At 34.7% G+C, this 15,474-nt stretch overlaps 1 protein-coding gene across 1 annotated transcript; it reads right to left on the reverse strand.

Moving 5' to 3' along the window:
- Positions 1 to 664: 664 nt before the first annotated feature.
- Positions 665 to 10,599, reverse strand: LOC116339677. The gene is made up of 10 exons (XM_031765697.1): positions 10,192 to 10,599; positions 7,928 to 10,135; positions 4,279 to 7,807; positions 3,494 to 4,207; positions 3,337 to 3,420; positions 3,228 to 3,274; positions 2,666 to 3,146; positions 2,169 to 2,572; positions 1,232 to 2,107; positions 665 to 1,108 (listed from the first exon to the last, which is right to left on the reverse strand). Exons 1-10 carry the CDS (start codon positions 10,597 to 10,599, stop codon positions 722 to 724), a joined length of 9,138 nt encoding a protein of 3,045 aa, XP_031621557.1. The 3' UTR covers positions 665 to 721.
- Between the last annotated feature and the right edge of the window lie 4,875 nt (positions 10,600 to 15,474).

Below are 15,474 nucleotides of genomic sequence, written 5' to 3' on the forward strand. Positions count from 1 at the left end.
TTGGTATTGCTAAAAGTCTTCCAAATGCAAAAACCACTTCCTCAATTTCATTATTGGCCATACTTTGTTAAAAAGGTGCTACACTTTTTCAGTAACTCGTTGAAGTTGGAACGAATCTTTGAAATATTTGATACAATGAATTTATAGTCGGAATCGGATTTTAATCGATTACGTTGCACGTCTGAAGCAGATGGACCTTCACATCGTAGGCACTTTCAAATAAAGCCGTAATCTTTCAAAGCCAATCGTCACTGTTCCTTCGTTTGCTTCAAAAATGTGACTATTGAAATGCGCAACGGTTCGCCTGTCTTGATTGGACGCAGTGCATAATAACCTAATTTGTTATCGAGTGATGTTATACGAATGTTCGGTGGGCACGAATGCTCAAAATATTTTCGTAGCACACCCATAACACTACCTAATTTTCAGATATGATGTAAACTATCTAATGAACTTTTATGCTTTGAAATATCCACCCAACAGTGATTAAAAAGAAAAGCTTACCTATAAATTATCACTATAAAGTAGGTGAAATGACTGAGTATTTGATAATGATGATAATATAAGTAGTAAAATATTTATTTATTTCATCAATATTGGATACATATAATATTGGATCCAATGGATAGTATGTTAAACATATGAAAGATAAAAAATGATGATATTTCTGATAATGCTATTTCCAGAACAAATAAAAAAATGAAAAAAGTTAATTTTTATATTAGAATTTGTTTCGTGGATTGATTGGTAATTTGGTGCCACGTTTCAAAATCGAATCTGCATGCGATTCCTTTCGCATAAATGCATGGTGCGCTTCAATCAAATCAATGGCCAAATCGGCTGGGTTTTTTTCAAAATTGCATCGCTCAACAAATTTGGAAATAGCAATTGAATGGCGATTTTCCACTGGAACAAACCCATTTGGTCGGATTTGGTCGTTGTCAAAGGCAATTTCTTGTTCTCGAGTTCGTGGTCGTGGAATAAGGCCCATAAAATTGCAATAGGCATTTTGCTCTGCTTCAGTTGAGAAATACATCGATCCCGAAAACATTTTTATTTGGGCTGAATCATTTAGTTCGATGTTATGTGTGACTTTTTTGTTAGATACCTAGGAAAGAATCACAAAAGAAAAGAATTTCAATCATTTAAAATAATCGAAATAATGAAAATGAAATTGCAAAAGAAAATGGAGAAAATGAATTTAACTATGAATGTGAATTTTATTAGTTACCCGCAAATCTGGTTCGATCAATAGATCACTATGCAATTTGCTCAGAGTTGGACGAAACATGTAAAGAGTTGATTTAGTGCTGTTGCGAAACGTTGTTAAAAGGCGGTCACACTCGTATGAGCTCAACAAAATCAGTATTTCAGTGCCAATATGACCATCAACACGAGCAATCCACCAGATTGGACGTAAAAATTCATCACATAAATCGGTCGAATTGGCCAATACCTGAGTAAAATCTTTTGTAACGAACAGATGCACTGCCCAATTCGGGGTGTCCTTATATACTTCAAATAATTTGGTTTTCATCAATGTCGCGGCAAATGGAACGAGCGTTTGGTTTTGTTTTAATTCGGAGAAAACCATATTATTTGCACCATTTAAAATCAATGATTTTAATTTCGGTTCGAATGACGGGGTGGCTGGACTTAGTTTCGGTGGTCGTTCAACTTGGCGCTCTTCTTCGATTTCGTGCTCTAACTCTTTTTCTTGCTCCTCATCTAAACTATGAACAAACCGTTTAACATCGGGTACTTGTTTTTGCAATTTTTCAACAACACCATCATCAATTCTTTCAATGAAATTTCGAACATTTTCATTACATTTATATTGCTTGAATAATGTAGAAAATTTGGACTTTGAAATGTCAGTCAGTAGAGCCGTTTTTTTGTCGCCATACATTTCATGCAATGTCAAAAATTCATTTTCGACGCAGTTTTCGTACAGTTGTTGCATAGAACTGTCTGTGTTCTCATAGAGTTTGTGTGCCGCCAATTTTTTCGCATAATTATAACCGGCAGCAGCCCAGTGTACGGTGTTTTCTGTTTCGAAATTTGCGCTATTTCTGCAAATGAAATCGACTACATTCTCATTCGTAACCTGGAATAATCGAAGAAAAAGAGATAGGTTATTTTCAATTGATATTTGTTTAACATTGTACCTGGTCTAGTGATGATAGCTGGCACGTTTCACGAATACGGAGATCAGCTTCAAAAGATGCCCAAAAAGCGATCGAATGGCCTTTGCCCAATTGTCGCATTCGCATGCAAGCTTGAACAGTTTTATCGCGTGTTATTTCACCAGACAGAGTAACACATGCCTTTAAACCCAATGGAAATTTCAAATCTGTTCCTCGAGTATGTGTATCGTCCAAATAAATCAAGCATCGATCCAAATTCTCTCGATACACAGAACAGTCGAATTCAGCGACCAAATCGTTGTGATCTATCGTTTGCAATACATCGTTTGAATCAAAATAAACGGCTGCATCATAAAACGAATCTGATGCCATTTTCAACCATTCTTCGGCGACTTGCTTGTTATTTAACTCCAACATCAACGCACCTTAAAAAATTAAATATATGTTGTTATATACATTGATTACACATTTTTTCATGTGATTTGATGAATTTGATGATAAAAGAATATTTTTTTTACCCGAGTCCAAAAGTATCGGTATTTCACTATCGACCAATCTTTTTAGTATCGTTGTTGCGCTTACATTTGGTGGAAGATGTTCATAGTCTTGATTTTCTGGTTGTAATAATGTTTGTCGAACGCGATCATTTGTATCTTCTAATTCTTTTAGATCGTTTTGTGATATTGGCAATGGCAATAATTTTTTGGTGTCGTTAGTACCGCTAAATCCTGTTATTGTGTGCTTCATCCGTTCATTAACCAGGTCCCACGCGGTACAAATTAATTTATTTTCAAATGATTTGGCTTCTCTTGGAAACACCACATTTGAGAGGAAAAAATCGATAAAGTCCATGTTGAAACGAAACAATGGGAAAAGGATCCCTTCTCGTTGAACGGGATCACTCAAATTGATACCCGAATATGTTTCAATCGAAGAATCGATGAGTTGAGAAGCGATATTTGTGATCCATTTTTCATAAACTGCCGACGCGTTTTGTGTCTTTAAAAATAAAATAAAAAAAAGAAATAGTTTTTAGTATAAAATCATTTTCTAATGAGGAATGGGATCGAGTGTTTGTACCTTTGCCAAAATTCGGAATGTTTCATACATTTGTACATCGCTTAGGCCTGAATAAAAAAAATACTTTTTTTAATTTGATGAAAAATGTGAATTTTCAATGGGACCATACCTGAGTAATAGTAGCTCAACTGTGTAAAACAAATCGCAACGTCTGGATGTCCAAATTCAGTATTTTCCGCCGCTACGTCTTTTGCTTTAAAAATAAAACAAAAATAAATTGTTTTTGGTATAAAATTAGTTTGAGGAAGGGGTTCGAGTATGTGTACCTTTAAAAGGAATGGCCATTTTTCGTGAACCATTTTCTTTCACACCGTAGTTTACTCGCCATCGTTTAGTTAAAACCAATCTTAGCACTTCGAATCGAAGTAACCCCGATAGAATCAAAATGGTTCTTTGTTCAGTAACATCCAAATCTTTAAGTGTTGCTTCATATTTGTGTTCATCAATATTTGTAGCGCTCATCAAGTCGTGCAAACCTTTTTTGGTTGATGCCAAAACTTCGGGAAACGTGATATTCATTCGGCCTTCAAGAAAATCATCGATCAGCGCCTCTTTGAGCATGGGATAAATTGACTGATCAAGAATACGACACGGTGTAAAAACATCATTACGATAGTCTATTTTTGGTGCTCCATATACATGGCCATTTTTGACGTAATCGATGTTAAATTCCAATACTTTTTCGCCGTACTTTTCGTATATACTTTTCATGTGCACCGAAGCATGTTTGAGTAAGGCTTGCGTAACGAGCCAACGTTGTGAACCGCCATCAATCATTAGCTGATTACCAACTGTGTAAATGAGTTGGTATTTTGCATGCAGAATTGCATCCGATTCATCGAGTATACTTCGAACATTTGAGTTAATCCACTTATGTGCGGCAAGAAACTCCCCCGCTTCGGATATTTCACCTCTTTTCACCGATTCATAGATTTTCAGTTGAAAAGAGAGTCGGTATTCTGGAAGTGTGAGAATAACACCTAAACAAAGGAACATATTTTTAAGATAAATACTACTTAACGCAAATTTGAAGAAATTAAATTAAATTTACCTTTCGCTATTTTACATTCCTCGTAAATGTTGCGTATTTGTGAAATGTACTCATTGATAGGCATATCTCTACGACACGGAAAGTTGTAAACCTTTCTGTTGAGCATGCCGCCTAGGTATCGACGAAGTGACTTCAAATTTGTAGCGTACAATGGCTTTAAGACGGTAACTTGACAGGCCTGATTTCCATTGGCCAAAATTATTGCCAATAATGGGACGATCACAGCCGTCTTACCTTCACCCATGTTGAGTTGCATTGTCGAGTGTTTTGTACCGATATTTGGTGGATTGAGCATACGTCGAGCGATTTCGATTTGAATACGGCGAATCGTTAAATTTTGTTCGATTTCAAATAGGAGCCATTCAGGACGCTGATGCGGTTTCCAGTTAACATGTGGGTCGTTTTCAATTTCACGTTCATAGGCCGGTTTCAATTGAGGATCCTGTGAAAATATTTCAATGCGTTTTTGGCGCTGCTCTTTGGCAATGGTCAAGGCCAAAGCTCCTATGATCATCTTCAGTCGGTTATCTGTTTCATTTGAAATCAACATTGGCAACACCATAGTTGGTACTGTTCTTGGATACAATCCAGCATCTAATAAATGTGGCCATTGTTCAGAGTTTACAATTTTGTCATAAATTGACCATAAATCTTGTGCTGTCTTATGTGAATCAATACGACCAGTTTGGAAAAGAGTTTTGGCTTCTTCTACTTTGCTTTTGTATTCATCTAAGCTTTGATGCACCTTCGATCTAAAGTCGATATCATATTTTGACCAATTTTTGGGTTTCGGATGCAAATAAACGTTTATATGCGGATAAGCTATGCTGGTTCTGGGCAACGATTGAAGTTGACTCTCAACTTGATCGAGAAACATGCCGAGTCTACGATTATTATTCCATATCAATAGCATGTTGTTGATTATTTCATTTGCAGCATTGATGTTGATATCCTGAGAATAATACGAATATTGATATAATCTTACCGAATCACATGGCCATTCTGATGTAACAATTGAAACGAGACTTGAAATGTTGCTTTTTATACGATCATCATATTTTTTACGATCTTTATCTGACCAATCTTCACTGTGGTAACTTGTTGATCGTGTGTGATGATCTTTCAGAATATCTCTTATTCTACTGTCACTGTATGTCCCTTCGTTTAAATAGTATGTCGCTATATCGGGTGGATTAATTAAAGCGAAAGCGTGTGCATTTTCATAAATTGCTTGTAAGGCCAAAATTGAGTTGACGTGATTCTTTTCATGCGACAGCAAACTCCAAATTAGTGCAAGCTCCCTACAGTTTAATTTTTGTTTTCTACAAATTTCGTACATTGATATCCATAGGTCGTCGAATGTTTCGGTCACCATATGATTCAGGAAGTTTTCCTTCACATGGAGAATGTGTAACGGTCCAGATATGTGATCGCTGGTTTTCATTACAAAATACTTCAAATCTAAACCACTTGGCAAGAAATACGATTCTTTGTGGTACGATATCACAATATTTTGGGTATTTCTTTCAAAACTAACAGGAGGGATGGTTACAAGAGATGTGCTTAGCTTATCGTGATTAATATATTCCCCTGAAATACGTAAATTTGGTGTTAACGGCAAACATCGAAGGTAATCACGTTTATTGTAAATCATATTTGTGTTAATCGTAGGCTTTGAATCATCATCGTGCTTTTGATCGTATAGACCGGAAAGACGCTCGCTATCTTCTAATAATTTGTTTACGATGAAAACGAATGTATCTTGTGCTGACTTCGGAAAAACAAATTTTGGCCAACTGACGCTTAACATTTTTTCTCTGGTTTTTCTTTTGGGTGATAGTTTGGCAATAGCTGTCAATGTTTTCAACGATACCTCATCGTATGGAGCTGAAGAAAACACACATCCAGATTGAAGTATTTTCAAGGCTCTTTCTGTTCCGGACATTCCAATGAATGGTTCGATTTCACCATGTGAAGTAACAGCATGTAAATGAGCCAAGTAAAACCACGCTGAGTAATTGTTACTGTTTGGTTTCAATTGTTTGCAAAACTCGTCCACTTGATAGGCATAAAATGGAGGACTTCGAAGTTCGGATTGAATGTCAATGTTGACTGTGACATGTGAATCACATTGCTTAACTTGGATTTCTCCGTTCGGCAACAAAAGTAGTTTTGTACTCTTTGAATCATCATCAGAGCCATGGGATACACCCTCCAACAACAAGCCATGATTCAAACCGAATAAAGTTCCACATTTTTGCTGCAGAGATACACGCATTTTACTGAATTCGTTCGATAAAATATCATTAGGTCCATCATGGTGCTTTGAACAATCTACTTTAAACTTTAGCTGCATTCGAACCAATTCAATTTTGGCAATTTTTGGTTCATCCATCAGTACATGGATGTATCTCTGTCGTTCCAAACGAGAAAGTTGTTTCACAATTTTCAAATAACTTTTACTAGTAATGTCTAGCATGTTTCGGCGCGTTTTCAAATGGAATAAGTGGTATTCAAAGAGATCCAATTGATACTCGATGCCAATGTCTTTGGAAAAGTTCTTGTTCTTGAATAATTTTGGACGAAATTCGATTTTGTTATTGTTTCTATTCCACCACTGACTGTGCTGCTCTATTAGAAGCTCTGGAATTTCTCCATTTAAAATACTGGGTGGTATCAATTCATTTTCATTTTTGACACCGCGCTCTGTAATGATGATGCCCTTAGTCGTCTGTGTAAACTCATAGCAATTACCATTGTATCGTTGAACTGTCGAGTAAGAATTATCATTCTCAGGCTGTACCTCAAACACGAAATTTCCGTAAACCCGTTGAAAAATGTCGCTTTTTGTAATAGCATCGGGAAGTCGGCAAATGGGCAAGTTATTTACTAGAAATGACCCGGTGATCAAATCGATAGTTACGAATTTTTTCATTGCTTTGACCGTGACTTCAACAATCAGGACTTGCGGGCAACTTTCATGAAAATAGAACTTTTCAAATTTTCCATTTTCCGCGCGTGTCCATTGTTTTTTAATTAATTTGTATATATCACCTGTATCACGTTTTATCATTTCTCTGACTTTTGATTCAAGATGAATGCCAGTATTTCGAACTAGTCGCAAAAACATCCGAAGATTTAGCGGTAATAAGGTTTTGTCGTTATGGTTCAAAATGATATTATTGTTCAAAGTAACGATGGATTGCAACCATGTTCGCGACGAAGTGAAATTATTCTCCTTATTTATCAAAAATATCTTATCGAAATATTTATGATGAGAATTAACGCAAAATGTCAAAGCTCCAGTAACAGCAACGAAAATCAATTTGGTACGTAGTTCTGTTTCGATAGCCTGGTCTGGATTCTGCATTTCCTTGATTGCTTGTTGAATTTTATCCATCCATTCTAAAGCAATGGTTCGCATTTTGTTAAGGACGGCAACAATTTTTTCCGCCAAATTTTCATCGTCATTCAACTCGAAAATCCGAACAGCAATGAAAACTGGTACTAGCAGCTTCAATGGATGTACCTGTGGATGATTGGAAGAAAAAATGGAAATAATGTAAATTAATCAACATGTAATGGAACAGACAATAATAAATTGTAAATCATTGGAGCGTGTAATAGTAATAGAATGTAATGGACGTACCCAGTTGTTTCGTTTCTTTTCGGCAAATTTTTCGAGTAATTCGATCATTTTATGTGATAATTTAAGAATTTTGATATCTTCAAGGGACTCGCGAATTGCACCAGAATTTCCGCTAATATCAGTTTCCCAAATCGTTTGCAGTATTAGAGATAAAACCGATGAGTTTTCGAATGACATTGCCTCACATTCAATCATTGCATACAATTTGCGCCACTGCAATCGATGACCGTCAGCACGAAGTGAACCGAAATTTTTAAACTCCAAAAGTGAAAGATTCTGTGGGCAGTCAGATTGATTTGTTAGCACTTGATTTTGAGTGTGGTGTGTCGTATTTAAAGTCCACTGCAAACATTTGTATTCGCGTTCAACTTGCAATGTGCATCTTTGTTTTATTGATTGATGTATCATTGAAATTGCTATTCCTCCGTGTGATGAATGATAAGTACAGTTGAAACCATTTTTCAAGTTAAAATCACTGAAATCATTGTCAACGTGTCGACACTTTATTTCTATATTCGGGGTTGTACTTCCAAGATCTACATGAATGCTTGACGACCGATTATGGTGTGAAATTTGCGAGTACTTTATCCAATTTCCTTTTATACATAGATTTTCAGTCGGTCGATCATTACAGTATTTGACAAATATATGAAGAGTATCACGCAAACAAGCCAGTTCGAGTGGAATTTTGAGTTCGAAAACGACAGCATTTTTTTCATAATACTGATCAGGCAATGCACGCTCATACACATTGATATTGACATTTTCAGCTTGTTTTTGCAATGAACACTTTACACAGCTGCTACAGTGATGAGGCATTTTACAATGATAACGGCTATCATACAGATTAACATATTCATGTTCTAAATTTGCAGCTCTTGCTCTTAGACGTTTAACCTTTGAACGTCCCTCCAACCACTCGTGCATTTTTTCATCTATTTTTCGTTCAATCATCGCCTCAATATCTCTTCGAACTGATTGCATTTCAAAATTGTTTGCTGCATACTTGTGCGAAAATGAGTTCACAGTAGCATTTCTTTCACCAATCAAACTCGGTCCAGTGCCTTTCAAGTTTCGATAATTAAAATACTGCTCCAGTTCGTAAGCAATTTGCATATCGATGGTGTGTGGCAATAATAGTGTGTCGATAACCTGTGTGTTGACACCACTGTTGTGCTCTAACAACATTGAATGAGCTTTGGTAGCCTGTTCGTCGAGCATGGCAAGCATTTTTAAAGCAACTAACACCGATTTGCTGACGCCAAGTTGGTCACCTTTATAAAAGCTTTCTGCTTGCGGAACATAAGCTAAGCACCATTCTCTAAGAACATTTGGTCCATAATGAGTTTCATCGATTTTCAATTCATATAAAATCCAATTTTCAAAATCGGTAATGAATAAATTTTTGTCAATTTCATCATTAAATTGACCAAAACATACCGATGGTGGATTTGGTTGTTTCATATAATGTCTTTTGTATGTTTTCACTTGAAGTGCTGGAGTATCAATACCTTGACTCGTGCCGTTGATGCGATCCTTCAAGTGTGCACGTAACTTTGGTACTCTTTGAAAAACGCCCGCTTCAAAATTTATATCAACCAATGGAGTAAGTAAGGATTTTTCAGCGTCAGTTGATTCCAAACATTCAATTTGTTTATCCACTTTCAATCTTGCTTCTTGAATTGTGTTGGTGGCATTGCGAATGATGCGTTCCTTTAATTCTTTGAATTGGCCATCTTCCATTTCCGAAAGTTTTTCAATCCGTCGAGCCATTTTTGCCATAAGCTGTGTGACCAAGTCAATGTTTAATGTTTTGCACAATTTTTCATTAAAAAAATCGCATTGCCGCGACAAAAACTGTAGCATAATGATTTTATAGAGGATTTTTGCTGATTCGTGTCCAATTTCGTGTGTTAGATTATGCTGTAACATTACTTTAACACACATGTAAAATCCCGAACGGCGGAAATGATTTTTTGGCTCACCAAGAACTTCGTCTCGAATCTTCTTTGTTATTGATGGAAACTGTTGTTCAGATGGCGTTGTGCTATTTTCATTCATGAGAACTGTAACCAACCATTTTGAAATGTAATCACGGCCCTTGGTTTTCGGATCGGTTTCATATAAAAAACAAAGCTGATGCGCAAATTCAATCGAGCGAAGCATTTCGGAATTTTTCACTTTAATTGCCTGTGTCGGGTAATTGAACTAAAAAAAACCTGGTCAGTTATACATTGGCATTTCAAAGATAAAAATTAATTTACCTCTAAATCACTTGAGTTTTCGTAGATTTCATTGTGATTTATTTTGCCTGGAAATGTGGCCACAATTGCATCATTTGTGCCACCAGCTGAAGCGAATGGCAAGTGAATCATAATGGCGCAGTTTTGTCGACGTATAAACATTGCAAAAGTTTCGCCTGGTTTTAAATCATTGATTTTATTTGAAATCGTTGATGCTGTACGAGTTCGATGAACTTCAGCTAGAGAACAAATCATTTTCAATGTATTTGCTGGAATAGATTCAGCGAGACTTTCGACATTTTGAACCATTCGCATTAATAGTTCCAATTCTTGTGAATGCAATTCAGACGACCTTAATTGCGGCAAATGCCGTGGTAAAACCACATGATTCAATAGGCTTTCATGCCTAGTTTGATGATGATCAGACATCGCGTTTTCTTCATGTGAACCCTTTATTGGAAGACAAGAAATTTTGTAGAATGGAACCAGACAATATATTAAATTAACTGGTCAGTTGAGCTGGCAGTACGTTAGCCAGCTAAATGGGCTTAAACAATAGACGTTATTGTTTTAATGATGAATCAATTTTCTTGTTTTAATAGAAGTGATTGTTCATTATAACAATAACTTCTATTGTTTGAGTCCATTTAGATGGCTAACGTACTGTCAGCTCAACTGACCAGTTAGTTCAATATATTGTCTGAATGGAACAAAAGAAAAATGATTAAAATCTGTATTGACGTTTAATGTATCGAAAATGTACATTTATGCGATCAATCGAATGATGCTTGCATCATTTGATGCGCATCGCGAGTGCTTTCGTTGTGCGTTCGGAGCACTTCGTGCGCTGCCGAAGATCCAAATGTATGGCGACAGCACAATCGATGCGCATCAAATGATGCAAGCATCATTCAATTACTCGCATAAATGTATGTCTTTCTGAACGCTTGTCTTTATTTTTAAATTCTTTGATGTTTTTTCCAATTCAATAATTTCAAAATCCATGAATCGCAGTGTATAACAATTGCAGAATATAGCAGTGGAAAAAATTGTCAAGACTACTTTATCTCATTAAGTCTGAAAATGAAAGTAAAATAAAAATTGAAGACATTTAGTAGTTGTATTTAATTCATCGATTATGGATGATTTTCTTTTTCTTTCAACTTTAGAATATTCAAGCCACAAAATAAAATACACACATTTGCATATTCACTGTATAAACTTATAATATTCTGTATTAACTTCTAATTTTTCGCTAAATATTTCTCAGTATTTCAATATAATTCAATATTTCAAAATTTGAAGTTTTGGAAATCACAAGAAATGACATCATTTTGAATAGCTTTGACCACAAAAGCACCAAAAACAATAAAATTAGTTTCATTTTTGCTTCAAAAAACACAAAAACTATACGAATACTTTGGCTATGGTGTACACGGTTTGAAATAACTAAAGAGACGAATTTGAAATTCCGTTTATAAAAAAAAAATTCAACATGTATACTTCTCAAGCAAGAGTCTTGATGTCTCGATGATTTCACAGTATTTTAGTCACGCATTTTAATGGCTGCAATATCGTTTTGGTATAATGTTTATGTAAGCATTAAATGTAAAGGATTTTATTTACTGTTCTTCGTATACTCAGTGCCTACTTATTCAGTTTTGTAATGTTTCTTTTTTGTGAATATGAAACAATCGTTCTTTGTTTAAGCATTGGATGCGTTGATTTGTTTGTACGAATATGCATTAAGATGGTGATGTAAGCAGTTTCTCTGTTTCTGAAATTGAAATATAATAGCTTGAAGCCTTGCCCAAGCAAAAAATAAAGAAAAATACAGACATCTTTTTCCCAACAGCAAAACAATTAAAGCAAACTTTAACATGCTCTTCCAATTATCGTCCAAATTTTTCGTAACTTTTTACAAAGAATATCACTTAAATTAAAGTGAATTTTCATGTGATCTTTTTTAATCAATCACAGAAAATTCATTTTCATGTGGTGCGTAACGCAGCGTAAGTATAATATATTTTATTCAATGATATTCAATTAATGACAAACTTACCAATTGATTTAAATTTAATTAAACACGATTATTACTATATTTCGGAATATTTTTGCACTCACAATTTTTTTAAATTAGTTTTTGATTTTTTGTCTTGAAATTTATTCTGTTTTAGCGTAAGAAGCTGCCGGTTTCAGAAGTATATTCTATATGCTGTGCACACGCGAAAGAACAAACTCGTTATGCATCGATCAATGTTAGTTCAACGGCAAATATTCCGCTCCTGTCAGTTCGTTTATGTATTGGTTCTATATGCGTGTATGTGAAAGAGAACGGACAAATACTATTTTCATATTTCTCCAGAAACATATACTGAAACGCATTTGACATTTGTTTATATTTCAAACACAATATCGCACAACGTTTTATAAACATAAGATTATACATTATCCATGATTTCCATGGGTGCACAAATGAAATGACAGAGAGAAAAAATAAGACGACATTTTCATAATCTGAGCAGTTGACAATTAGATCCATTTCATTAAAAATGACGTAATTTTTTTCTCGAAAACATTGTGGAAGAGGTACTGAACATTCTTGTTTACAGTTGGAATAATTATTTTCTTTCCGAATTTTCGACTTGACAAACATGAAATAATTCATGAACAGATATAACCCAATGTGAAGGTCTCAGTTCCACAAATAATTAATAAAATAAAACAAATGCCCAATAATGACTAGTTTGCACTTGAGCAAGAAGTTTCGTTGAACTACAAATGTACACCCAAAATGTTTGTTATTATTAAAAGTTTTCTCTTACATTGAAATTACATCCTATTTTTTGCGATGGCAATGAATGGGATAAATAAAGTTTACCTTACAAATATTATGAGCATTTTGAAAATTCGAGTTTTAATTTTTCTCAGTTCGATATGATAATTGGATCTGTTTTTTTAAGTGTTTTCTTTAAATGTTGCTGGACCTAAAGAATTTTTTTACCTGTATTTTTTTAAAAATATGACTTTTGTTTTCGTTAGTAAAAAAAACGACTTTTATACAAATTAAAGTTTCGACTCATTGTTTTTGGTTTTTTTTATTTGTATTTTCAATAATGATGATATTCAACAGTTTTTATCAATTGTTCATTTTGATTTGTGCTGAAGAAATAGTTGAAATGTTCATCAGCAGAATGATTTGATTTGAAATTCTTAATTTTCATTTATCATCAGTTGTCGAGAGCAGCAAGATCAAAAAATGGCATTGAATATTCGAAATGATAGAATTGTACTAAACAGAACGTATGAACCACAAGTCCGATTTCTTCACACCACGTTAATGTGCCATATTTTGTTAAGAATGAATGACATTTTTTATTATACGAATCCAAACTGAAGAAAATGTTTTATGATCGTGTCATCGACCGAGTGGTTTGCCTGGATGTATTTGAAGTCGGGATCTGAGATCATCTGAAGCTTCTGAGCATTTGAAATCATTAGACCGTCACATCGTTTACATTTACATATGATTTCCATTCGATTGCGTAAGATTTCTTTTCGAATTTCTGTTGGTGCCTTGAAAAGGGAGTTTATCGAATATCGAATTGGCTCCCCTTTTTGTACTGGTTGCATAGTATAATAAACCAGTTTGTTGTGTAAATTTCTGAGTCAACATTTGGTGAGCATGAATGTTCAAAAAATGTGTCCACTGCATCAGTCAGACTTGTAGTTTTTGTCTCCAATCTTTCGATGATTCGTTGTATTATTTCATTTTTAGATAACAATTTCCACGATTTTCGTAGGCCATACTAACGTTTATTGAACCCGGTATGGCAAAACATAGACTTTCGTTATACTTTTTAAGTGCTTTGGACCACATTCCCTCTGCAAGCAAAGTATTCCCTTCTACTCGTCGTTGCACTGCGATATCATTATTCTTGTTGTACGTTGAAGATATAACGTTGGTTCGGAAAATATCAATTCGGTTTTGGCGATACGTTCAAGTTTCTACTTTTCTTATTTATTTAATACATACAAAATCTTTATATCACAAATGTTATTTTAATATTGGAAAATGTGATTTCAGCTTGATGCTCACCTTTGATAGAGAATATTTTGTTTTGCAAGATGGCGGATTACACAATGGTGAAGCCGTTGTCCGTTTATGCAGCGTATTCAAATCGAATGTATGTCGTGAAGCATCGGACTGGAAAAAGGAGAGGACTTTTCATTTGGTGTCGTGCATGTCAAAGTGTTGGAATGCTTTCATATGAGCATCACTGAGCGCTGGGGCTTACACAATAGCACATACATGTATTTTATAGTGAACATGCATGCAGTGGGTTGAGTGTAGACTGTGTAGGTACAGCATAATTTTCGCGCGTTTTTATTTATTCGCATGCAACAAAAGACTACATTGATCGATATCATCATCATCAACAATAAAAACTGTAAATTTCTGGCTTTTTTCGCATTGGAAGCTGCTAAATCATTGTATTTTGAAAATGTTCAAAAAATTTGAAAATGCTCGCACCAAAATTATTCTTCATGTCAACATTTTTTCTTTAATTCTTTTCTTAGATTTTCATATGCCTGAAGCAAAGAGTTTCCATGTTTCAGTCTTTTGAAAGTTGAACAAACTATAGCTATACATAATAAATGTTTAAAAACTCAATGTTTATGTTACATACTTGGTATTTTATCAAAATAAATAATAATTGCATGCAATTTTCTTGTTTGTGTTTTGATTAAAAAGCTTTTGGACAAGAGTATATAATACTGTTGAAATAAAAGATGTCTTAAGTTTTTTTTAGATCGAAATTGAATGTAGAAATTCATCTTATGTGTGTTTGACTCAACAAGCATGTAGCATAGCTACCGTCGTATTTCAAATGTTGTAGTTTGGTGTAAGCCTGAATGACAAAGTCGATTTCATCACATTGCATCATTCGGCCGTACTTTGTGAAAAAAATTCACATTTTTTTATCATTTTCAGCATTAAATCGATTGCCAACTGGCATCTTGGTTTCGTTAAGTCTTTGACATCATCGGACCTTCATTGCATCGTTCGAATTTGCAAATGATTTTGTCTTGTTGGCTTAACGCAAACTTTGATTCTTTTGATTCCATTTGTTCTGCAAGTCGTAGTGGTTCAGCATTCTTGATTGATTTCAATGTGTAAAAAAATACTTGATTTGCCACTGAAAATGATGCAACATTTGGTTTACATGAGTATTCAAAAAATTTGGCCATCACTCCTGTTTGACTATGTGTTGCTTTGCAGATATTTTGAGTATTTGGATC

The sequence above is a fragment of the Contarinia nasturtii genome, unplaced genomic scaffold, assembly GCF_009176525.2.
Source record: "Contarinia nasturtii isolate CC-2019 unplaced genomic scaffold, AAFC_CNas_1.1 Cnas_scaffold_533, whole genome shotgun sequence".
NCBI lineage: Eukaryota > Metazoa > Arthropoda > Insecta > Diptera > Cecidomyiidae > Contarinia > Contarinia nasturtii.

What these genes read in the sequence shown, in the direction of transcription:
- LOC116339677 (XM_031765697.1), bottom strand. Translation starts at nt 10,599, where the DNA reads ATGTCTGATCATCATCAAACTAGGCATGAAAGCCTATTGAATCATGTG. An exon ending in AATGGCCATTCCTTTTAAAG is followed by an intron (nt 3,421 to 3,493) that starts GTACACATACTC and finishes TTATTTTTAAAG; the next exon opens with CAAAAGACGTAGCGGCGGAA. An exon ending in TGATCGAACCAGATTTGCGG is followed by an intron (nt 1,109 to 1,231) that starts GTAACTAATAAA and finishes ATTCTTTCCTAG; the next exon opens with GTATCTAACAAAAAAGTCAC.